The following is a 26,586-nucleotide window of genomic DNA, read 5'->3' as shown; positions in this document are numbered from 1 at the left end:
CAAAGATGCTACACATTTTCACCTCTCTATGCCAAAAAGGTGTAGAGGGTTTAAATTCCTTCTCTATCTTTATACAGCATATATAGGGCAATGAATCATGGCGGAATTTCACTGAATGTCTTGGTTGACTAGACTGCTCCAACCATATCCCCTGCACCGACACCTCTTGCTATGGGTTGCAAATTTTTGCAGGAAATGAAGGATTTGTGCAAAAAATTGTGTCGCCTTTTCTGGTGTACAAATCTCACACATAGAGTGCATGCAAGGGGTTCTGTTTGTTTAGGCAGGAAGCAGAGAAATGGGTCATGTGACACTGCCCAATAGTAGCGCAGATGAGTAGCGGTACCAAATCGGCATAGTAAAGAAAACTAGATAAAAAGTACGGTATATTTTCAGATGGAAACAATATAGAGTCGTTTAAACTAACTTGCAATAGTCTTTTGAGATTTTTGATGTGCACTTGATTCCTGTGATAACCCCGGTCTAGTTCCAATACAGTACGCTACGTTATTAAATGTGACATGTGCTTCTACTTTTGCTGACGGCAGACAGTACATTTCCAGTCTATCTGATACTGTTCGCCATGTCAGTGCGCTATTTGTGGGGTCATTGCTTTGGATTCATTAGCTTAAATATCCTGCAAAGGATTTCAACAGCGGGTCAAAGGCTCCATTGACTAATGTGCAATACACACTACTTAATGGAAGCTGGAAATCCATAAGGGCGGTTTGTAAACTGGATTATTATATTGAAGCTGACACTAAATTTATAGCATTTACTAATGACACCACTAAATGAATTGCTTGGAGTGAATGGAAGCTTTGGCTGAAAACGAATGAGTCACTCTTCATATCCAAAATGTAAGGAAAAATGCTTGTATGCAATATCCGCGGACATACTGTATGACGCAGCCGCAGTGCTCTTACTATCACTGCTTTCTGGTTAGTAGAATCCAGCTGAATTACGTTAGGTTCACATTAGTTCGCTGCCCTTTGGTTCCGTTGACCCAAATGACAGAGAGGCGGACCACTAAAATAGGCAGCACACGGAGCCCAGTAGACCCCATTGACCCCAGTAGAGACTCCAACACACATGTGAACCCAGTCCCATTAAGTAAAGGGGAAACGTCATGAGGACAAGCCCTGCTCATATGTCGTATTAGAACATAAGGACATCATAATGGGGCCAATCACTTTGGAGTTCTCCCGTGAGCCATTTAATAATTACATTGGATGGACATTCATCTGAATGGCTGCAATAACTACAATGCACAGCTTTCATTGTTCTCTGAACACTTTATCTGGTTTATAAAACCCATAGTAATCCTGTTATGGGGGGCAACACGGTGGCTCAGTGGTTAGCACTGTAGCCTTGCAGCGCTGGAGTCCTGGGTTCGATCCCGCTAGGAGCAACGTCTGCAAGGAGTTTGCATGCTCTCCCCGTGTTTGTGTGGATTTCCTTCCATTATACAAAGACATACTGATAGGAAAAAAATAAAAATATGTAAATTGTGATCTCCATATGGGGCTCACAATCTACATTAAAAAAAAAAGTAATCCTGTTCTGGAATTCTAATGTTATGGATGGAGAACCTCAGCTTAGGATACCCTCTACTAGCCAGAGCAATGAAAAGCACTTCTGGCTCTGGAGGACCCAACAAATCCATGGGTCATGTACTCGGTCCATTGGTTTTAATGGAAACTATATTTTTTATTTTCCCTGGCGCGGTGCGACAGAGATTGAATACTTGCAATAGGAATGTCTACAAATGATATAAGAAACTTCCAACTGCAAGTTATATGACCAGCTTACTGTTAAAGGGATCCCTTCTTATAAAAGGCAGTGCTCAAAACAGGGCAATCCGTGTAAAGGAGACCTAGCAATTCTCTTGCATGTCTAATTTAGGATACGCTTGCATTCCCCATAGATTAGCAATTGTAGGCAAAGGCTTAGCTATAGGTGGTGCAGTGGTAGCAGTCACTATTAGACCTTGGATTCACTGCAAATGCAATGTACTACTATTCCTAATGGCACATTGGAGGTAGGGGACCCATTACAGTTTTGCATTGGGGTCCAGGAGCTTAAAGTTATGCCTCTGGTTCTAGGACATCTCTTCTTACACAGCCCTGTGTTAAAGGGGTTTTGTGGCCCCAGGGTGGATTTGTATACTGATGACCTATCCACGTACAGTAAAGTTTTAAGAAAAATTGCTCAAGAAATGCAAGAATTTAATAATACAGCTAAATTAGAAGAGGTAACTGATCTATACGGATGATAGATGGGATATCCAACAGCTCCCTTGGATGGGCACAACAGTAGCATTGAGCAGTTTTTTAGCTGTTCCTCCTCCTTGGACCAGTTAGGCATCAAGGCATCCGCTAATAGGAACAGAACATCGAAAATAAAACCAAGGAATAAGTACAGAAGCCGCAGCTGGATGAAGGATGGAGACTTGTATGCGATTTATTGAAGTTTTATCAAAGGATGTGCATTGCAGTACTGAACGAATGCCCTTGTTAGACTATAGTAACTGTAGCAGCACATTCCAAAGTAGACTGTACGTACCCCCCCAAAAAAAAAAAAAAAATCACCGAAAACATAAAAAAAATCAAAAGAACAGAGATTAAATACATTGATGTAGTGTACGTCAGGCAGAATACGCCAAATCTAAGCAAATGTGCACGTACGCCAAGGATTATAAGAAAAAACAGCTACTCTTTTACGTTATTTTCTATGCTTTGGTTGTAGTATTTTACTATTTTAGTTTTAGGCTAATGCCCCATGTAGTGGGCTGCGGGAAACGCCCATGGCGGAAATGCATTGCTTTTTTTTCCCACAGGCTTTTTACAAAAACTTTGCAGAGTTTTCATCTGCGGACTTTCTGCTTCAATTATACCTATAGGAAAACCGCCAGCGTTTTTTTTTTTTAGGTATAATTGTATAAAAAAGTTTTGGAAATTGCAGCATTTCACTGCCCGTATTTTTATGCAATGTGTGGATGAGATTCGCTAGACTATAAGGACTGTAAAATGCCGCGTTCATTGTCGAACTTAAGGGGGTTGTGCAGGATTAGAAAACATGGCTGCTTTCTTCTACTCATGTCCATTGGTCACATGGCAATGCTCAGCCCCATTAAATTGAATGAGACTGAACTGCAGTATGGCCACGTGACCAACATATGTGATGTCAGTTCCTGTGAAACAGAAGTCGGCCCAATTTTCTAATCCTGTACAACCCCTTTAAGTGCTGACATTAACAGTGGAATTTGTGACTAGCTGTATTATATGTATATACAGTATATATTATAGTTCAGGCACTATCTAGCTGCACTTTTGGCTGACTATTAAACTCATGCAAGTGATTCTCTCCAGGCAGGGAGGACATTGTGTAACGCCTACAGCATTAAATCATTTGCAAAGGTCAAGGGCAGGTTTCTGAAAAATATTCTTCCCATTCGCCATTGACTTGCTTAATTCAAGTATCATTTTCTTTTCATGCGGTTCTTGAAAGAAATCTGCAGTGCAGGGCTGAAACACTGCTCTACACACGTGCGCTCCAGCACTATTGACTGCATTAACCTCTATTACTATTCAGGCCACGGAGGCTGTCTAGCTGCTAAATAGGTGTACCCTTTCCATAGATCTCCACTGTACAGAGTATCTGGAGTACAGATAGAAGCGCGCCTGTGATCAGTGCAATTGTTAGATTTTTTTTGTGTGTTGTACATAAGGGTTGAGCATATTGTATCCTGCTAGGCAGGCAGCTGTATACTCTACAGAGAGCTCCAAACAAGCGGCTGCCCAGGGCTGAGCATATGTGATATATACACAGAGAATGATCCACCCCACAAAAATGTGGATGTTACCTAGTGTCAGACTAGCAGTATACAGGTCCTGTAATCTGACACTAGAGTGGGACCATGTATCTCAGAGGTAGGTGTGTTTCTGGTGGGACACTTATGGTAGTGCACCTCAGATAGCAAGAAGAAGGGAGGTCCTACTCTCCCTTTTGATGCCTGTCCCTTATGATTACAGATATAAGTGAATAAAGAATATAACCCCTCAACCACACCAGTGTCAATTCATTAGGTGTGCAACACATATACTGTATATAATAGATGCAAGGCTACATAGCTTCTACAGCCCCAGTTTACAGTCAAATGCTACATCATGGACTGGAACTTTCTAAAGTCTTCTGCTTTCAAGACGTTAAAAATTCCTGGTAGAGGTTTTCTTTCTTATTACATAGGGAACCTATCAGTGTTATCCTGTCTGAGAAAAAAATATGACAGGGAAAGAGGCTGAGCTCTGTGGTATATAGGGTTATATGATGGAGGAGAGAAGCTGAGCTGTGTGATATATAGGGTTATATGATAGAGGAGAGAAGCTGAGCTCTGTGATATATAGGGTTATATGATAGAGGAGAGAAGCTGAGCTCTGTGATATATAGGGTTATATGATAGAGGAGAGAAGCTGAACTCTGTGATATATAGGGTTATATGATAGAGGAGAGAAGCTGAGCTGTGTGATATATAGGGTTATATGATAGAGGAGAGAAGCTGAGCTCTGTGATATATAGGGTTATATGATAGAGGAGAGAAGCTGAGCTCTGTGATATATAGGGTTATATGATAGAGGAGAGAAGCTGAGCTCTGTGATATATAGGGTTATATGATGGAGGAGAGAAGCTGAGCTCTGTGATATATAGGGTTATATGATAGAGGAGAGAAGCTGAGCTGTGTGATATATAGGATTATATGATAGAGGAGAGAAGCTGAACTCTGTGATATATAGTGTTATATGATAGAGGAGAGAAGCTGAACTCTGTGATATATAGGGTTATATGATAGAGGAGAGAAGCTGAGCTGTGTGATATATAGGGTTATATGATAGAGGAGAGAAGCTGAGCTCTGTGATATATAGTGTTATATGATAGAGGAGAGAAGCTGAGCTCTGTGATATATAGGGTTATATGATAGAGGAGAGAAGCTGAGCTCTGTGATATATAGGGTTATATGATAGAGGAGAGAAGCTGAGCTGTGTGATATATAGGGTTATATGATAGAGGAGAGAAGCTGAGCTCTGTGATATATAGTGTTATATGATAGAGGAGAGAAGCTGAGCTCTGTGATATATAGGGTTATATGATAGAGGAGAGAAGCTGAGCTCTGTGATATATAGGGTTATATGATAGAGGGAGAGAAGCTGAGCTCTGTGATATATAGGGTTATATGATAGAAGAGAGAAGTTGAGCTCAACACCACTTGATTTACGTGACCGAAAGGCTTTACTTCTATTACAGTGCTTACAGTACTTCACCGCTTTTATAGTGCAAAGGCGACACTAGTGTGAACCTAACGTAACCTATCTATCTGCAGGGCTGGGTTGATATGCTGGGCTCTAGTGACACACTCCCTTTAAGGTTAAGGCTATACCGCTTTACATGAGTACATCTTAGGCTGTGCTGACAACTTGCAGTGCTGTAAGAACACTTAGATCTCTATCTAATCCCCATTGGTCCACAGAATTCGGTCTTTTTTGTAGGCCATAGATGCTGACACATTGCACTGCACTCGGGCAGGACTGTCGCTGGTCTGAGACTGCCGCTATAGTCCACAGAAGCAGTCTATTTTATTTCCCTGCCCTAACCAATATACTGTAGACCTTCTCATTAGCGACCATTTATGTGCTAAACAATGGGCTGTGATTGGAGAGAGGTGAGGGCGGTTATTATCAGTCGTATCTCTCATATTCGCCTTGGACACCTCATGTATATTTAGCGCGGCTTTGTTAGACATCATTCAGTCTAGCAATCAATATATCTTGTTATCGCTCTTAGTAAAGTTTCAGCGTGATGCTGCAGAGAGTCTGCAAGTAATTTTAGCCGAGATCAAACGCTGGTCATACGGTTATTGAAGACGCTCAGGCTTTAATCATAAGCTGCCATAGGGAGCCCTCTGGCAAAGGAAATGTGGAGTGGTCTGAGACGCGGCCGTTACAAGGGAAAGTAATTACTGTGCGATGTCATGTACCGCAAAACGCACAGGATCATATTCCGACTGAAAACTGATCATATCTGCTTTTATTGGGGTATTCTAGTAATATATAAGAGGACCTTTCATGTCCTCTATAATGTGCTGTTATATACCACTGCAGAGCTGAATTCAATGCATTGTCTGTTTTGCCAATATGTACCGTTATGCCAGAGATGTCTATACCTTTTGTTTCGGTACCACTATTACAGTGCTGTAAGGGGGGCTGATGCTTCGGGAGAGGGGCAGCCACACTGCTCGGCTTTATAGCTGGGCGGTGAGGAATGCCCCCTGATGGTACACTAATATAGACTTGCGCTGTAAGGGGAGATGTTCATCCCCACCCAGCCCTTCCTGACGCACCAACTCCTTTTACAATGCAGTGATATCGGTACCGCAACTAACAGTACTGATATCCCTGCAACTGAGGCACATAATGGCAAAACTGACATTGCACTGATTTCAGCATACCGCCAGCTTTGTCATGATATGTATAGAGAACATGAAAGGTTATCTAATAGCTGAGTCCACCCCGATCAGGAGTATGGGGATCCTTAGCATGTCCGACTAAAAAAAAGCCAGTTTCGCTGCAGGTAGGCAGAAGATGCACACGGGCGGTCACTTTGCAAACCCATTCAAGTGAATGGGTTTGAAAACTGACCGCTGGGTTTCCGTGCCCTGTCCAGTTTCTCGGGGCAGAAGACAGAAAGCCACCGGATTGGCTAAATCGGAGACCGGGCGCAGATGTGAACCCGACCTAAGCAGTGCAGTGGATAGTTGTTACTAAAATACCCTTTGAGGCTGAGGCCCCACGTTGCGGAAACACAATGTTTTTTGCTGCGGTTTTCTGAACCAAATTAAGGAGTGGTTTGAAAAGGAATGGGAAATATTAAGAAAGTTTATAGAAAATATAATTGTGACAGACAGTAATTGGGCTAAGGTGCATTAAATGTCTTCAATTGGGTTCGAGTTCTCATGACGTATATTCTAAGGGCTTATTCACACAACACTGTTTAACTTTCCCACTGGGAGAGATTTATTATCATGTCTAAAAGAGATCTTGTTGTTGTTGCGCGTAGCAACCAATCACAGCACAGCTTTCACTTTGTATTTTGCCTTTGAAAAATGAAAGCTGTGCTGTGATTGGTTGGTGTGGGCAACAACGACAAGATCTTAGGCCATGAGTCCATTTGTCACTCACAGGGGTACGGGGGGCCCCGGCCTTAAACCGCCTATCCTGAAATGGGGCTTGTTAAGGGTGTGATGTGGGTGGTGATAGCGGCCCCACCAGATACATCATCATTAGAGATGAGCGGGTACTATTCAAAATGGCCATTTTGAATAGCACACACCCATAGGAATGAATGGAAGCGGCCGGCACTCAGACTTTGCCGGCAGCCGGCCGCTTAACCCCCTGCATGCTGGCTACGTCCATTCGTTCCTATGGGTGCGCGCTATTCGAAACTGGAGTTTCGAATAGTACTCGCTCATCTCTAATCATCATCATGTGGGCCAAAATGGTGACTGAAATCTTCGCCAGTTACAAGCAGGCATAGGCTGCGCCTGATTTATCAGGAGACTCATCTTAAATGAGACGCATCCTCAGCTAACAGAGGAGATACAAAGACCGACAGTATAAACACCAGTCTTCCTAAATCTCCCCCATAGACTCAAGGCTGTGCGGCATATCTATATTTGCACCAGATATCAATACATGGCGTTTTTTGTGTCTCTCGCGCCACTTTTATCAAAGTTTAGTGGATTTGTAGGCTGTGTCATTATCAACACTTATTCCCGATCCACAGGACAAAAGGGAAAGTTGCAAAATTTTTGCCCCCCAAAATTAGCAACTTTTTCATGTCTTGTACACCAGACAACTGACATAATAAATCTCAATTAGGCGAGGTCCCATGTTGCGAAATCATGTTTTTTGTTAGTACTTGCAAAGTGGGAGGAAACCTGGCTGATCCCATCTGCACATTGCAAAAAAAACCTGCATCGTAAATGGCGCAATTTAAAAAACGCACAACTTTTAGTAAAGCGTAGCCTGTCCTTTATCTACGGACACGTTGAAGTTTTCCATATGGGTATAATGAAAGCAGAAAGTTCATAGAGGAAAACACTACCGGCTTTTTGTGAAAAGTGCTGCAGGAAAAGAACGCAACGTGATTCCGTCACGTTTTTTTCTGCAGTCAATGAATTTATCATGACTCGCCAGACATTTTTGAGATGCCTCTGACATAAAACCGTAATCTGATTTATAGCTTTTAATGTAGCAAAGTTTATCTTTACACTGATTTCATTTTTTTCCCTTCAAATTTTTTTTAGTATCTCGCTGGGGTGTATTGAATCGGTGCAGCTGCTTTACTGATATCGAACAGTAGGTGGCGCAAACTTCCCATGACAGCTCCGCATAACCTTGATACAGATTAACACCTGCAATATGTGATGTGTGATTGTCATTTATTAACCCCGAAGAGCCCGGATTAATTACACATTTTATAGAAATACATTTTTGTTATATTAACAACTACAATCACACATAGAGTCAAAAGGGGGCTTCATGGAAAGCGTGTAAGATATAAAATACGCACCCAATTTTTTAGCACTATGCTTTTCTACTCTTATAGTGCTAAAATTTTACTTTCCAATTACTTTTGTTGTGAGATATCATATTGCAGCAAGTTATCGGATTAACGTTAAACTCTGCTACATCTGTACATACAATAGTTACTGTATTGTTACAATTCAGCATACCGCCAGCTTTGTCATGATATGTATAGAGAACATGAAAGGTTATCCAATAGCAGAGTCCACCCCGATCAGGAGTATGGAGATCCTTAGCATGTCCGACTAAAAAAAAAAACAGTTTCGCTGCAGATAGGCAGAAGATGCACATGGGCGGTCACTTTGCAAACCCATTCAAGTGAATGGGTTTGAAAACTGACCGCTGGGTTTCCGTCCCCTGTCCAGTTGCTCGGGGCAGAAGACAGAAACCCGCCGGATTGGCTAAATCGGAGACCGGGCGCAGATGTGAACCCGACCTAAGCAGTGCAGTGGATAGTTGTTACTAAAATACCCTTTGAGGCTGAGGCCCCACGTTGCAGAAACACAATGTTTTTTGCTGGAGTGGTTTGAAAAGGAATGGGAAATATTAAAGTTTATAGAAAATATAATTGTGACAGCAATTGGGCTAAGGTGCATTAAATGTCTTCAATTGGGTTTGAGTTCTCATGACGTATATTCTAAGGGCTTATTCACACAACATTGTACTGTATTGTTACAAAGTGCCATCACATAGTCTATGATATGACCCAATCTCAGTGTATGAGTGACTTCCATCTAGTGGTCATAGCCATAACTGCAAAATTATGAAATCCCTTCGAAATGTTTAATTGTATCAAGATGCTATGGGCAAGGGGCTCTATTCAAGTGTCTATAAGTACAGCAGGTAAAAAGATGTAGTCATATTAAAATAAAGTAGTGGTCATCTTAAAGGGGTTGTCTGGGACCAAATCGCATTTTCATACTGATGGCTTTTCTATAGGATAGGTCATCAGTATGTGTTCCGCTGGGGTGCGGCACTTGGACGCCAAACAGATCAGCTATAGCAGCAACCTACAGATGCCGGAGGCTGCTAGTGGACGCAGCACTGCTCCCATGAGAGTAATAGAAGTGGCGTAACTAAAGTCTTGTGGGCCCCGGTGCAGTCTTTTGTCCCCCTACCTAATCCCTACTGTGAATTCTTGATAGTGATGGTTACGGGTGCTAAGGAGTTTAATCCACCTTAGTGCGGTTAGGATAATCCGTGGGTCTCCTTGGTTTATGGGCCAGATGGAAGCTGCAATTTCAATACTGATACCAGGCTCCTGGGCCCCGGTGTGAATGCACCATCTGTACCCCTCAAGTTACGCCCCTGGGTGCAGCTGCCCCATCCACTGCATGCTTCTGAAGAAGTGCATCGCCTCTCCTATTACTTTCATAGTGCTACATCAATAGGAGGCTGCTACAATAGCTGATCTATGTAGCGTCCAAGTGTTGAGCCCCGACAGATCATAACCTGATGACCTATCCTATAGATACAGTCCTATGAAAAAGTTTGGGCACCCCTATTAATTTTAATCATTTTTAGTTCTAAATATTTTGGTGTTTATAACAGCCATTTCAGTTTGATATATCTAATAACTGATGGACACAGTAATATTTCAGGATTGAAATGAGGTTTATTGTACTAACAGAAAATGTGCAATATGCATTAAACCAAAATTTGACCGGTGCAAAAGTATGGGCACCTCAACAGAAAAGTGACATTAATATTTAGTAGATCCTCCTTTTGCAAAGATAACAGCCTCTAGTCGCTTCCTGTAGCTTTTAATCAGTTCCTGGATCCTGGATAAAGGTATTTTGGACAAACAATTCAAGTTCAGTTAAGTTAGATGGTCGCCGAGCATGGACAGCCCGCTTCAAATCATCCCACAGATGTTCAATGATATTCAGGTCTGGGGACTGGGATGGCCATTCCAGAACATTGTAATTGTTCCTCTGCATGAATGCCTGAGGATTTGGAGCGGTGTTTTGGATCATTGTCTTGCTGAAATATCCATCCCTGGCGTAACTTCAACTTCGTCACTGATTCTTGAACATTATTCTCAAGAATCTGCTGATACTGAGTGGAATCCATGCGACTCTCAACTTTAACAAGATTCCCGATGCCGGCATTGGCCACACAGCCCCAAAGCATGATGGAACCTCCACCAAATTTTACAGTGGGTAGCATGTGTTTTTCTTGGAATGCTGTTTCTTTTTGGACGCCATGCATAACGCCTTTTTTTTATAACCAAACAACTCAATTTTTGTTTCCAAAATGAAGCTGCCTTGTCCAAATGTGCTTTTTCATACCTCAGGCAACTCTATTTGTGGCGTACGTGCAGAAACGGCTTCTTTCTCATCACTCTCCCATACAGCTTCTATTTGTGCAAAGTGCGCTGTATAGTTGACCGATGCACAGTGACACCATCTGCAGCAAGATGATGCTGCAGCTCTTTGGAGGTGTCTGTGGATTGTCCTTGACTGTTCTCACCATTCTTCTTCTCTGCCTTTCTGATATTTTTCTTGGCCTGCCACTTCTGGGCTTAACAAGAACTGTCCCTGTGGTCTTCCATTTCCTTACTATGTTCCTCACAGTGGAAACTGACAGGTTAAATCTCTGAGACAACGTTTTGTATCCTTCCCCTGAACAACTATGTTGAACAATCTTTGTTTTCAGATCATTTGAGAGTTGTTTTGAGTAGCCCATGATGCCGCTCTTCAGAGGAGATTCAAATAGGAGATCAACTTGCAATTGGCCACCTTAAATACCTTTTCTTATGATTGGATACATCTGGCTATGAAGTTCAAAGCTCACTGAGGTTACAAAACCAATTTTGTGCTTCAGTAAGTCAGTAAAAAGTCGTTAGGGGAATTCAAATCAATAAAATGATAAGGGTGCCCATACTTTTGCACCGGTCAAATTTTGGTTTAATGCATATTGCACATTTTCTGTTAGTACAATAAACCTCATTTCAATCCTGAAATATTACTGTGTCCATCAGTTATTAGATATATCAAACTGAAATGGCTGTTGCAAACACCAAAATATTTAGAACAAAAAATGATTAAGATTAATAGGGGTGCCCAAACTTTTTCATAGGACTGTAAGTCATCAGTATGAGACTGTCATCTGCCCTTCCACTACCAGCTCTCAGAGCCTGTTGCAAGAACTGATCCGTGCAGGATCCAGGTCTCAGTCCCGACAGATCTCAAACTGATGATCCATGCTGTGGATTGGTCATCAGTATTAAAAATCAATGCCATAAAACCTGTTTAAACAATTTTCATCCACCCACTAAGCAAAAACCTAAGCCGCTAAGAATAACCTTATTGCAATTAAAGCAGTAAATGAGTAATTTGTGCTCTCCCATCATTTACCAGTCTCCTTATTGGATTATATAATGTTATTGCTATAATTCAATGTGCAGGTAACACTTTATTTCTGACTTTCTCTTGCAGGATACTAAACACGACTCTATTTGAAAGCTGGGAAATTGTAGGCCCTTATCCCTCCTGGTGGGTCTTTAATCTCTTGCTGTTACTGCTTCAATCTCTGCATCTATTCTGGTCTTACCTAATAGTCAAGATTGCTTGTAAAGCCATTTCCAAAGGCAAGGTGAGAATTATGTTTCACTTTCCTGTTACTCTACCCCTGCGTCTCCATATCCTGCTGCTATTTAATTTCATGCACTTACATTTTGAGTTTATTTAGATGAAAGGTATAGATAAAATGTCACTGCCGGGAGAATGTATTATTACAATTGTATTACTATTATTAGGGGGGTCACTGCTGATTATTTCCCTAAACAATGTATTTCACCCATCTCTGGTACCAGGGATTGGAGTAGATGCAAATGTACTTGAATGAATCCTATAGATTGTAGTATAATCAATGCCCGTGAAAGTGGATGACAATAGAATAAGGGCACTCCGCGGCAGATGGCTGGTGAAGTACAGTAGGTACTAGACTGGGCATAGTACAGCAGAGCTAGGGCGGTGTGCACAGGCACTTCACATGGTGCAATCTGCCGCTGTATTCCTTGTACTGAGGGGCCCCAATACAGGAGCTTCACAAGGTTGTTAGTGTGGCGGGTACTGCTGTTATAGATGTGCCCATTGTTACCTTAGACTGAATTATTGTTAATGGTTCCAGTTTGTCACTAAACAACGTGAATATAATATTATGTTGTGTTAGAAAAAATTTTGATGGATTGCAGTTCACATCACAACCACTTGGTGGCCGCACATAGACACATATAGACATCTCATGACAGAGTATCACAAAACCTTGTTGTTTGTAAAAGCTTATCATCTGGAATGGAGCTAAGACTAAAGATAAAGAAGGACACATTAGAGATGAGCGAGTACTGTTCGGATCAGCCGATCCGAACAGCACGCTCCATAGAAATGAATGGATGCACCTGGTACTTCCGCTTGGACGTAGCCGGCGCGCTTAACCCCCCGCGTGCCGGCTACGTCTATTCATTTCTATGTGAGCGTGCTGTTTGGATCGGCTGATCCAAACAGTACTCGCTCATCTCTAGGACACATCAGTATTGTAATATCTCACTGACACTCAAAATTCCTGGGCCCCAATGCAAAATATGTAATAGGGCCCCAACTTGCCATGTGCTATCTATGATATAATTGTCTTTTTATATTGTAGAGAGGCCGTTGGGCCCCTGCAGACTCCAGGGCCCTGCTTACACTATAAGGGCTCGTACACACGGGGTGGATTTTGACGCCAAATCCACCTCAAAATCCGCCCCGTCACAATAGAGGTCTATGTAGACCGCTAGAGTTCTCTTTCTCGCTAGCGATTTGTTCCCGCTCACGCAAAATAGAAGCAAGCTGCTCTTTCTACAGGCGGATTGCGTGGCTGATTCAGCCGCGGCGTCCACCTCGCGACACCTCCCTCTGGACTAGGCCCATTCATTTGGGCCTAATCGGAGCGGAAAGCCGCTATAGGATGCCGGTGCACTGCGGCAGCCGCGACAGAATATGCACATGTGTGAACTAGCCCTAAAGCATATTCTTAAACAGTGATGTGGCAGTAGATAATGGTGGCCAGTCTATAGGATAAGCCAACTGGGAGCCCCCAAATAATCATCACAAAGACAGGGCAGTGGCCACCTGTATGTGTGGTAGTTGTAGAAATGGAAATCCTGTTGACAAACACAAATGGATCCAAAGGACTATAATGGGGTCTATCAGGTCTACCCTATGGTGTCCTTTATTTTGCTATGTGTAGAATTTTGCAATCCTTGATTTTTTGACACAATCTGAGACTTCGACTTCCAACAACACCTCTAATATAGATGTGAACACAGCCTTAAATAATATGAGAAGACCGCTGCATACGCTGTTACATAAAACTCCAGTTTATAGTTGTGTTTGTTTTCCGGAATTATGGTAAAAAGATCCAATTTTCTGCCTACTTATATTCATATATCCTGAGAGTTGTTTTAATTCATGTAATGGGAGGAGGGTTTATTTTGCACGCTTGTTTACATGTGATTCCCCGTTCTGTAGCGCCTCATTACGATGCCGCTATATTGCCGTGTATGGCTGTTACTCTTGAGATTTGGTATTTCCATACATAAATATACGTTCTCTTGACTTCACAATTATCTTATTTTTCCTTTTGCTGGCATTGAAGACTGGGAAATGGAATCCTTTGCATGTAAGTATCGCTAAGAAATGATTTTCTAACCAATGACTTTACTCTGGCGCTGACACCCTGACCATGCTGGCCTATAGGTGCCTGGAATGAAGTGACAGCACGTGTTGTTTCCATTGTGTGATAGGTTATAATATAGTCATGAGTAGAGATGAGCGAACAGTGTTCTATCGAACTCATGTTCGATCGGATATTAGGCTGTTCGGCATGTTCGAATCGAATCGAACACCGCGTGGTAAAGTGCGCCATTACTCGATTCCCCTCCCACCTTCCCTGGCGCCTTTTTTGCTCCAATAACAGCGCAGGGTAGGTGGGACAGGAACTACGACACCGGTGACGTTGAAAAAAGTAGGCAAAACCCATTGGCTGCCGAAAACATGTGACCTCTAATTTAAAAGAACAGCGCCGCCCAGCTTCGCGTCATTCTGAGCTTGCAATTCACCGAGGACGGAGGTTTCCGTCCAGCTAGCTAGGGCTTAGATTCTGGGTAGGCAGGGACAGGCTAGGATAGGAAGGAGAAGACAACCAACAGCTCTTGTAAGAGCTAAATTCCAGGGAGAAGCTTGTCAGTGTAACGTGGCACTGACGGGCTCAATCGCCGCAACCCAGCTTTCCCAGGATCCTGAATGGAATACACTGTCAGTGTATTCCCGTATACCCGATATATACCCCGATACCCGTTCCAACGGTGTGCCCCCCCACCTTCACCCCAGAAATACCCTGCAAGTCCCCTAGCAATAGAATTGGGGCTATATACACCCACAATTTTTACTACTGGTATACAGTGCCATTGTCTGACTGGGAATTCAAAGAATATATTGGGAATACAAATACCCTCATTTCTTGCTACTGCCATATAGTGCCAGTTTCTGACTGGTAATTCAAAGAATATATTGGGGTTACGTGCACCCACAATTTTTACTACTGGTATACAGTGCCATTGTCTGACTGGGAATTCAAAGAGTATATTGGGAATACAAATACCCTCATTTCTTGCTACTGCCATATAGTGCCAGTTTCTGACTGGGAATTCAAAGAATATATTGGGGTTACGTGCACCCACAATTTTTACTACTGGTATACAGTGCCATTGTCTGACTGGGAATTCAAAGAATATATTGGGGTTATAAATACCCTCATTTCTTGCTACTGCCATATAGTGCCAGTTTCTGACTGGTAATTCAAAGAATATATTGGGGTTACGTGCACCCACAATTTTTACTACTGGTATACAGTGCCATTGTCTGACTGGGAATTCAAAGAATATATTGGGAATACAAATACCCTCATTTCTTGCTACTGCCATATAGTGCCAGTGTCTGACTGGGAATTCAAAGAATATATTGGGGTTATAAATACCCTCATTTCTTGCTACTGCCATATAGTGCCAGTTTCTGACTGGTAATTCAAAGAATATATTGGGGTTACGTGCACCCACAATTTTTACTACTGGTATACAGTGCCATTGTCTGACTGGGAATTCAAAGAGTATATTGGGAATACAAATACCCTCATTTCTTGCTACTGCCATATAGTGCCAGTTTCTGACTGGTAATTCAAAGAATATATTGGGGTTACGTGCACCCACAATTTTTACTACTGGTATACAGTGCCATTGTCTGACTGGGAATTCAAAGAATATATTGGGGTTATAAATACCCTCATTTCTTGCTACTGCCATATAGTGCCAGTTTCTGACTGGTAATTCAAAGAATATATTGGGGTTACGTGCACCCACAATTTTTACTACTGGTATACAGTGCCATTGTCTGACTGGGAATTCAAAGAGTATATTGGGAATACAAATACCCTCATTTCTTGCTACTGCCATATAGTGCCAGTGTCTGACTGGGAATTCAAAGAATATATTGGGGTTACGTGCACCCACAATTTTTACTACTGGTATACAGTGCCATTGTCTGACTGGGAATTCAAAGAATATATTGGGGTTATAAATACCCTCATTTCTTGCTACTGCCATATAGTGCCAGTTTCTGACTGGTAATTCAAAGAATATATTGGGGTTACGTGCACCCACAATTTTTACTACTGGTATACAGTGCCATTGTCTGACTGGGAATTCAAAGAGTATATTGGGAATACAAATACCCTCATTTCTTGCTACTGCCATATAGTGCCAGTTTCTGACTGGGAATTCAAAGAATATATTGGGGTTACGTGCACCCACAATTTTTACTACTGGTATACAGTGCCATTGTCTGACTGGGAATTCAAAGAATATATTGGGGTTATAAATACCCTCATTTCTTGCTACTGCCATATAGTGCCAGTTTCTGACTGGTAATTCAAAGAATATATTGGGGTTACGTGCACCCACAATTTTTACTACTGGTATACAGTGCCATTGTCTGACTGGGAATTCAAAGAGTATATTGGGAATACAAATACCCTCATTTCTTGCTACTGCCATATAGTGCCAGTTTCTGACTGGTAATTCAAAGAATATATTGGGGTTACGTGCACCCACAATTTTTACTACTGGTATACAGTGCCATTGTCTGACTGGGAATTCAAAGAATATATTGGGGTTATAAATACCCTCATTTCTTGCTACTGCCATATAGTGCCAGTTTCTGACTGGTAATTCAAAGAATATATTGGGGTTACGTGCACCCACAATTTTTACTACTGGTATACAGTGCCATTGTCTGACTGGGAATTCAAAGAGTATATTGGGAATACAAATACCCTCATTTCTTGCTACTGCCATATAGTGCCAGTGTCTGACTGGGAATTCAAAGAATATATTGGGGTTACGTGCACCCACAATTTTTACTACTGGTATACAGTGCCATTGTCTGACTGGGAATTCAAAGAATATATTGGGGTTATAAATACCCTCATTTCTTGCTACTGCCATATAGTGCCAGTTTCTGACTGGTAATTCAAAGAATATATTGGGGTTACGTGCACCCACAATTTTTACTACTGGTATACAGTGCCATTGTCTGACTGGGAATTCAAAGAGTATATTGGGAATACAAATACCCTCATTTCTTGCTACTGCCATATAGTGCCAGTTTCTGACTGGGAATTCAAAGAATATATTGGGGTTACGTGCACCCACAATTTTTACTACTGGTATACAGTGCCATTGTCTGACTGGGAATTCAAAGAATATATTGGGGTTATAAATACCCTCATTTCTTGCTACTGCCATATAGTGCCAGTTTCTGACTGGTAATTCAAAGAATATATTGGGGTTACGTGCACCCACAATTTTTACTACTGGTATACAGTGCCATTGTCTGACTGGGAATTCAAAGAGTATATTGGGAATACAAATACCCTCATTTCTTGCTACTGCCATATAGTGCCAGTTTCTGACTGGTAATTCAAAGAATATATTGGGGTTACGTGCACCCACAATTTTTACTACTGGTATACAGTGCCATTGTCTGACTGGGAATTCAAAGAATATATTGGGGTTATAAATACCCTCATTTCTTGCTACTGCCATATAGTGCCAGTTTCTGACTGGTAATTCAAAGAATATATTGGGGTTACGTGCACCCACAATTTTTACTACTGGTATACAGTGCCATTGTCTGACTGGGAATTCAAAGAGTATATTGGGAATACAAATACCCTCATTTCTTGCTACTGCCATATAGTGCCAGTGTCTGACTGGGAATTCAAAGAATATATTGGGGTTACGTGCACCCACAATTTTTACTACTGGTATACAGTGCCAATTTCTAACTAGGAATTCAAAATGCGCAAGGCTCCCGGAAAGGGACGTGGACGAGGCCGTGGGCGAGGTCGGGGGAATGGTTCTGGGGAGCAAGGTAGCAGTGAAGCCACAGGGCGTCCCGTGCCTACTCCTGTGGGGCAGCAAGCATTGCGCCACTCCACAGTGCCAGGGTTGCTTGCCACATTAACTAAACTGCAGGGTACAAACCTTAGTAGGCCCGAGAACCAGGAACAGGTCTTGCAATGGCTGTCAGAGAACGCTTACAGCACATTGTCCAGCAGCCAGTCAGACTCTGCCTCCTCTCCTCCTATTACCCAACAGTCTTGTCTTCCTTCCTCCCAAAATTCCGAAGCTTTACAGAACAATAACCCAAACTGTCCCTGCTCCCCAGAGCTGTTCTCCGCTCCTTTCATTGTCCCTCAACCTGCCTCTCCACGTCACGATTCCACGAACCTAACAGAGGAGCATCTGTGTCCAGATGCTCAAACACTAGAGTCTCCTCCATCTCCGTTCGATTTGGTGGTGGATGACCAGCAACCCACCCTCATTGACGATGATGTGACGCAGTTGCCGTCAGGGCATCCAGTTGACTGGCGCATTGTGCGGGAGGAGGAGATGAGACAGGAGTTGGAAGAGGAAGTGGTGGATGATGAGGACACTGACCCGACCTGGACAGGGGGGATGTCAAGCGGGGAAAGTAGTGTGGATGTTGAGGCAGGTGCAGCACCAAAAAGGGTAGCTAGAGGCAGAGGCAGAGGTCAGCAGCTTAGGCGAAGCCAGGCCACACCCGGAATCTCCCAAGATGTTCCAGTTCGTACCCAGCCCCGAAAAACTCCCACCTCGAGGGCACGTTTCTCGAAGGTGTGGAGTTTTTTCAAGGAATGCGCCGAGGACAGATATAGTGTTGTCTGCACAATTTGCCTCTCGAAATTGATTAGGGGCTCTGAGAAGAGCAACCTGTCCACCACTTCAATGCGCCGTCATTTGGAATCCAAGCACTGGAATCAGTGGCAGGCAGCAACGGCAGGACAAAGGCCGACTGCCGTTCACGCCACTGCCACTGCCTCTGCCTCTGCCTCTGCCACTGCCACTGCTGACTGTGCTGGCGATGCACTCCAGAGGACGAGCCAGGACACCACTTCATCTGCCTCCGCCACTTTGTTGACTTCTACCTCATCCTCCCCTGGTCCTGTCTTATCTCCTTCTCCTGCACCATCAAAGGCACCATCAGGCGTTTCTTTACAACAACCCACCATCTCTCAGACATTGGAGCGGCGGCAGAAATACACTGCTAACCACCCACACGCGCAAGCCTTGAACGCCAACATCGCTAAACTGCTGGCCCAGGAGATGTTGGCGTTCCGGCTTGTTGAAACTCCCGCCTTCCTGGACCTGATGGCAACTGCGGCACCTCGCTATGCCGTCCCTAGCCGTCACTACTTCTCCCGGTGTGCCGTCCCCGCCTTGCACCAGCACGTGTCACTCAACATCAGGCGGGCCCTTAGTTCCGCGCTTTGCACAAAGGTCCACTTGACCACCGACGCGTGGACAAGTGCATGCGGACAGGGACGCTACATTTCACTGACGGCACACTGGGTAAATGTAGTTGAGGCTGGGACTGCTTCCCAAACTGGCCCGGTGTACCTCGTCTCCCCGCCTAACATTCCTGGCAGGGACACGAGAAGAACACCCCCCTCCTCCTCCTCCTCTACCGCCTCCTCCTCCGCCTCCTCCTCCGCCACCGCCTCCTCCTCCGCTGTTAGATTGACCCCAGCTACGAGTTGGAAACGTTGCAGCACTGGCGTTGGTAGACGTCAGCAGGCTGTGCTGAAGCTGATCAGCTTGGGGGACAGACAGCACACTGCCTCCGAGGTGAGGGATGCCCTCCTCGATGAGACGGCAATATGGTTTGAGCCGCTGCACCTGGGCCCAGGCATGGTCGTTTGTGATAACGGCCGGAACCTGGTAGCAGCTCTGGAGCTTGCCGGACTCCAACATGTTCCATGCCTGGCCCACGTCTTCAACCTAGTGGTGCAACGTTTCCTAAAGAGCTACCCCAATGTTCCAGAGCTACTGGTGAAAGTGCGGCGCATGTGCGCCCACTTTCGCAAGTCGACAGTAGCCGCTGCTAGCTTAAAATCTCTCCAGCAACGCCTGCATGTGCCACAACACCGGCTTTTGTGCGACGTCCCCACACGCTGGAACTCAACGTTTCAGATGTTGAATAGAGTGGTTGAGCAGCAGAGACCTTTGATGGAATACCAGCTACAAAACCCTAGGGTGCCACAAAGTCAGCTGCCTCAGTTTCACATCCATGAGTGGCCATGGATGAGAGACCTTTGTGACATCCTACGGGTCTTTGAGGAGTCCACAAGGAGGGTGAGCTCTGAGGATGCGATGGTGAGCCTTACAATCCCGCTCTTGTGTGTTCTGAGAGAATCCCTGATTGACATCAGGGATAACTCAGATCACACAGAGGAGTTAGGGATAGCATCCGATCCGTCACAGCTGGAGAGTAGGTCCACACATCTGTCCGCTTCACTGCGTTTAATGGAGGAGGAGGAGGAGGAGGAGGAGGAGGAAGAAGAGTTGTCCGATGATGTGATGGTGATACAGGAGGCTTCCGGGCAACTTCGAATCGTCCCATTGTTGCAGCGCGGATGGGTAGACATGGAGGATGAGGAGGAAATGGAGATTGAACTTTCCGGTGGGGCCAGAGGAGTCATGCCAACTAACACTGTGGCAGACATGGCTGAGTTCATGTTGGGGTGCTTTACAACCGACAAGCGTATTGTCAAAATCATGGAGGACAACCAGTACTGGATCTTTGCTATCCTTGACCCCCGGTATAAAAACAACATCTCGTCTTTTATTCCGGTAGAGGGGAGGGCCAATCGCATCAATGCTTGCCACAGGCAATTGGTGCAGAATATGATGGAGATGTTTCCAGCATGTGACAGTGGCGGCAGGGAGGGCAGTTCCTCCAGTAGGCAACCAAGTTCTCACCGGTCCACACAAACGAGGGGCACACTGTCTAAGGTCTGGGACACCTTGATGGCACCCCCTCGCCAAAGTGCCGCCACGGAGGGTCCTAGTGTCACCAGGCGTGAGAAGTATAGGCGCATGTTGCGGGAATACCTTTCCGACCACAGCCCTGTCCTCTCCGACCCCTCTGCGCCCTACACGTATTGGGTGTCGAAGTTGGACCTGTGGCTTGAACTTGCCCTATATGCCTTGGAGGTGCTGTCCTGTCCTGCCGCCAGCGTCCTATCTGAGAGGGTGTTCAGTGCAGCCGGTGGCATCATCACTGACAAGCGCACCCGTCTGTCAGCTGAGAGTGCCGACCGGCTCACTTTGATAAAAATGAACCACCACTGGATAGAGCCTTCATTTTTGTGCCCACCTGTGTAAAGCACCCCAACATGAAACTCCATGTCTGTACTCAACCTCTCCAATTCCTCCGCATCCTCATACTCATCCACCATAAGCGTTGCACAATTCTGCTAATACTAGGCTCCCTCCAACATGATTTCCCCCAACTCTGCTGGTTAGAGGCTCCCTCCACCCTGATTTCCACCAACTCTGCTGGTTAGAGGCTCCCTCCACCCTGCTTTCCCACAACTCTGCTGGTTAGAGGCTCCTTCCACCATGAATTTGCCCAAACTGGGCTGTTTAGAGGCTCCCTCCACCATGAATTGGTCCAAACTGGGCTGGTTAGAGGCTCCCTCCACCATTAATTGGTCCAAACTGGGCTGGTTAGAGGCTCCCTCCACCATGAATTTGCCCAAACTGGGCTGTTTAGAGGCTCCCTCCACCATGAATTTGCCCAAACTGGGCTGTTTAGAGGCTCCCTCCACCATGAATTGGTCCAAACTGGGTTTTTTAGAGGCTCCCTCCACCATGAATTGGTCCAAACTGGGGTGGTTAGAGGCTCCCTCCACCATTAATTGGTCCAAACTGGGCTGGTTAGAGGCTCCCTCCACCATGAATTGGTCCAAACTGGGCTGGTTAGAGGCTCCCTCCACCATGAATTGGTCCAAACTGGGGTGGTTAGAGGCTCCCTCCACCATTAATTGGTCCAAACTGGGCTGGTTAGAGGCTCCCTCCACCATTAATTGGTCCAATCTGGGCTGGTTAGAGGCTCCCTCCACCATGAATTTGCCCAAACTGGGCTGTTTAGAGGCTCCCTCCACCATTAATTGGTCCAAACTGGGCTGGTTAGAGGCTCCCTCCACAATTAATTGGTCCAAACTGGGCTAATTAGAGGCTCCCTCCACCATGAATTGGTCCAAACTGGGTTTTTTAGAGGCTCCCTCCACCATGAATTTGCCCAAACTGGGCTGTTTAGAGGCTCCCTCCACCATGAATTGGTCCAAACTGGGCTGGTTAGAGGCTCCCTCCACCATTAATTGGTCCAAACTGGGCTGGTTAGAGGCTCCCTCCACCATGAATTGGTCCAAACTGGGGTTTTTAGAGGCTCCCTCCACCATGAATTGGTCCAAACTTGGCTGTTTAGAGGCTCCCTCCACCATGAATTGGTCCAAACTGGGGTGGTTAGAGGCTCCCTCCACCATTAATTGGTCCAAACTGGGCTGGTTAGAGGCTCCCTCCACCATTAATTGGTCCAAACTGGGCTGGTTAGAGGCTCCCTCCACCATGAATTTGCCCAAACTGGGCTGTTTAGAGGCTCCCTCCACCATGAATTTGCCCAAACTGGGCTGGTTAGAGGCTCCCTCCACCATGAATTGGTCCAAACGGGTTTTTAGAGGCTCCCTTCACCATGAATTGGTCCAAACTTGGCTGTTTAGAGGCTCCCTCCACCATGAATTGGTCCAAACTGGGGTGGTTAGAGGCTCCCTCCACCATTAATTGGTCCAAACTGGGCTGGTTAGAGGCTCCCTCCACCATTAATTGGTCCAAACTGGGCTGGTTAGAGGCTCCCTCCACCATGAATTGGTCCAAACTGGGGTTTTTAGAGGCTCCCTCCACCATGAATTGGTCCAAACTTGGCTGTTTAGAGGCTCCCTCCACCATTAATTGGTCCAAACTGGGCTGGTTAGAGGCTCCCTCCACCATGAATTGGTCCAAACTGGGTTTTTTAGAGGCTCCCTCCACCATGAATTTGCCCAAACTGGGCTGTTTAGAGGCTCCCTCCACCATGAATTGGTCCAAACTGGGTTTTTTAGAGGCTCCCTCCACCATGAATTGGTCCAAACTGGGCTGGTTAGAGGCTCCCTCCACCATGAATTGGTCCAAACTGGGGTGGTTAGAGGCTCCCTCCACCATTAATTGGTCCAAACTGGGCTGGTTAGAGGCTCCCTCCACCATTAATTGGTCCAAACTGGGCTGGTTAGAGGCTCCCTCCACCATGAATTTGCCCAAACTGGGCTGTTTAGAGGCTCCCTCCACCATTAATTGGTCCAAACTGGGCTGGTTAGAGGCTCCCTCCACAATTAATTGGTCCAAACTGGGCTAATTTAGAGGCTCCCTCCACCATGAATTGGTCCAAACTGGGTTTTTTAGAGGCTCCCTCCACCATGAATTTGCCCAAACTGGGCTGTTTAGAGGCTCCCTCCACCATGAATTGGTCCAAACTGGGCTGGTTAGAGGCTCCCTCCACCATGAATTTCCCAAAACTTGGCTGTTTAGAGGCTCCCTCCACCATTAATTGGTCCAAACTGGGCTGGTTAGAGGCTCCCTCCACCATGAATTGGTCCAAACTGGGCTGGTTAGAGGCTCCCTCCACCATTAATTGGTCCAAACTGGGCTGGTTAGAGGCTCCCTCCACCATGAATTTGCCCAAACTGGGCTGGTTAGAGGCTCCCTCCACCATGAATTGGTCCAAACTGGGTTTTTTAGAGGCTCCCTCCACCATGAATTTGCCCAAACTGGGCTGGTTAGAGGCTCCCTCCACCATGAATTGGTCCAAACTGGGCTGGTTAGAGGCTCCCTCCACCATGAATTTGCCCAAACTGGGCTGTTTAGAGGCTCCCTCCACCATTAATTGGTCCAAACTGGGCTGGTTAGAGGCTCCCTCCACCATGAATTTGCCCAAACTGGGCTGTTTAGAGGCTCCCTCCACCATGAATTGGTCCAAACTGGGTTTTTTAGAGGCTCCCTCCACCATGAATTGGTCCAAACTGGGCTGGTTAGAGGCTCCCTCCACCATGAATTTCCCAAAACTTGGCTGTTTAGAGGCTCCCTCCACCATGAATTGGTCCAAACTGGGCTGGTTAGAGGCTCCCTCCACCATGAATTTCCCAAAACTTGGCTGTTTAGAGGCTCCCTCCACCATGAATTGGTCCAAACTGGGCTGGTTAGAGGCTCCCTCCACCATTAATTGGTCCAAACTGGGCTGGTTAGAGGCTCCCTCCACCATGAATTGGTCCAAACTGGGTTTTTTAGAGGCTCCCTCCACCATGAATTTGCCCAAACTGGGCTGTTTAGAGGCTCCCTCCACCATGAATTGGTTCAAACTGGGCTGGTTAGAGGCTCCCTCCACCATTAATTGGTCCAAACTGGGCTGGTTAGAGGCTCCCTCCACCATTAATTGGTCCAAACTGGGCTGGTTAGAGGCTCCCTCCACCATGAATTTGCCCAAACTGGGCTGGTTAGAGGCTCCCTCCACCATGAATTGGTCCAAACTGGGTTTTTTAGAGGCTCCCTCCACCATGAATTTGCCCAAACTGGGCTGGTTAGAGGCTCCCTCCACCATGAATTGGTCCAAACTGGGGTTTTTAGAGGCTCCCTCCACCATGAATTTGCCCAAACTGGGGTGTTTAGAGGCTCCCTCCACCATGAATTTGCCCAAACTCTGCTGGTTAGAGGCTCAATCCACCCTGATTTTCAAAACAAATGTTGGTGCCAACCTCAACTTACTACAAGGGCCAAATTCACTGCTGGTGACAAGCTCTCCTCACTGCAAGTGCCAAATACACATGTTTCAAGGTGTTTTCGTACTGTCAGAGAGGTGGTATTGAGTGTGTAAAGTGTGTAGTTGTTAGGCTGTGATGTTGGGGTAATAGAGGGTCTTTGGTGTGTTAGATGCCCCCAGACATGCTTCCCCTGCTGTCCCAGTGTCATTCCAGAGGTGTTGGCATCATTTCCTGGGGTGTCATAGTGGACTTGGTGACCCTCCAGACACGGATTTGGGTTTCCCCCTTAACGAGTATCTGTTCCCCATAGACTATAATGGGGTTCGAAACCCGTTCGAACACACGAACATTGAGCGGCTGTTCGAATCGAATTTCGAACCTCGAACATTTTAGTGTTCGCTCATCTCTAGTCATGAGCATTAAATGTGCTGAATAATATTTTAATGCAAATGCCAATCAGAAATCTCTGTAGAATCCACTTAGGTCTTCCAAGACGGACTGCAATTCTGTTCCTAAATAGAGGTGAGCGAGTACTATTCGAAACGGCCGTTTCGAATAGCACGCACCCATAGGAATGAATGGAAGTGGCAGACTTTGCCGGCGGCCGGCCGCTTAACCCCCTGCGTACCGGCTGCGTCCATTCATTCCTATGGGTGCGTGCTATTCGAAACTCCTAGTACTCGCTCATCTCTATTCCTAATCACTTGAATAGGAGCTTATCTGCGCCCAGCCATGCACCTTGTATACAGATTCCAGAAGCCAAAACAGCTGATCATAGGGGGAGAATCCAGCTGTCAGACCCAACCCAATCTGATACTGATGACCTATCCTAAGAATATATCATCATTACTTATATTACTTATATTACTTATCATCATTACTTATCCATATCGTTGCGTTCACTTACTGACAATGTTATATCAAGATTTATCAAATGCAACTTTTTTTTAAAAAATCTCACGATTTTCTTTAAAACATTTGTAGGTGTCAAAGGATGACAGAAGTGATATTGAATCCAGCTCAGATGAAGAAGATTCAGTACCACGCCCACAAAAATCCCATCACCCCAGTACCAATGGGGTCAACAGCTCTAATGGAATAAATGGCTACCTCACCGGTGCCGCAGCGTCAGATGAACACTAAAACAATGAACAATAAACTGTTTGCTACTGGACACATCTAGTAACTTGTGAATGAAGTTTCTCCATGTATCTCTGCATCAGAAACCAACATAGGAATATCAGAGCATCCAATCTGTGCACTACCATTACTTGTCATGACGTGAGGAAGGACCAACTTGTGTGGCCAGGCTTTGCGTTCGACAATTTCTGCAAATGAATCAATATTTTCATCGGCCTGAATGTTATTTATTCTTTATATTTGATGGGATTGTCTGTTGTTTGCAATTTATTTTGTTGGAAGGGTCCTACAAAAAATAAGCTGTTCGTAGATAGTGCTGCACCCCAGTGATCGCTGCAATCTGGGCATAAACCTAAGTGTTCAGTTTCCCTACAGCACCCCCAGTGGTGAAGAGAAGTGTTACATGGTACTCAATGGGCTGTCTGTAGACTGCTCAACTATGCTGGTTACTTCACAGTGATATTGTTTGTAGCAGCTCTCTGCTCTGCCTAATTCATGTAGGTGCCCAATGCGGGGCTCAGAATTACCTACTTGGATATTTAATAATGGGTCTTCT

The 26,586-nt window shown here is 45.0% G+C and overlaps 1 protein-coding gene across 1 annotated transcript in view; it reads left to right on the top strand.

Annotated features, from left to right (window-relative positions):
- The window catches only part of CERS6 (ceramide synthase 6), a 146,756-nt gene extending 120,437 nt beyond the window's left edge, over positions 1-26,319 (top strand). The window contains exons 9-11 of the mRNA XM_075284229.1: positions 12,080-12,236; positions 14,280-14,303; positions 25,875-26,319. Of these exons, the coding sequence (XP_075140330.1) occupies positions 12,080-12,236; positions 14,280-14,303; positions 25,875-26,033 (340 nt within the window). The 3' untranslated portion in view covers positions 26,034-26,319. The remainder of the gene's footprint in view (positions 1-12,079; positions 12,237-14,279; positions 14,304-25,874) is intronic.
- The last annotated feature ends 267 nt before the right edge of the window (positions 26,320-26,586 follow it).

Source organism: Leptodactylus fuscus, chromosome 8, assembly GCF_031893055.1.
Source record: "Leptodactylus fuscus isolate aLepFus1 chromosome 8, aLepFus1.hap2, whole genome shotgun sequence".
NCBI lineage: Eukaryota > Metazoa > Chordata > Amphibia > Anura > Leptodactylidae > Leptodactylus > Leptodactylus fuscus.
The sequence above is the reverse complement of the archived record's forward strand: the minus strand, read 5'-3'. Positions and strand labels throughout refer to the sequence as shown.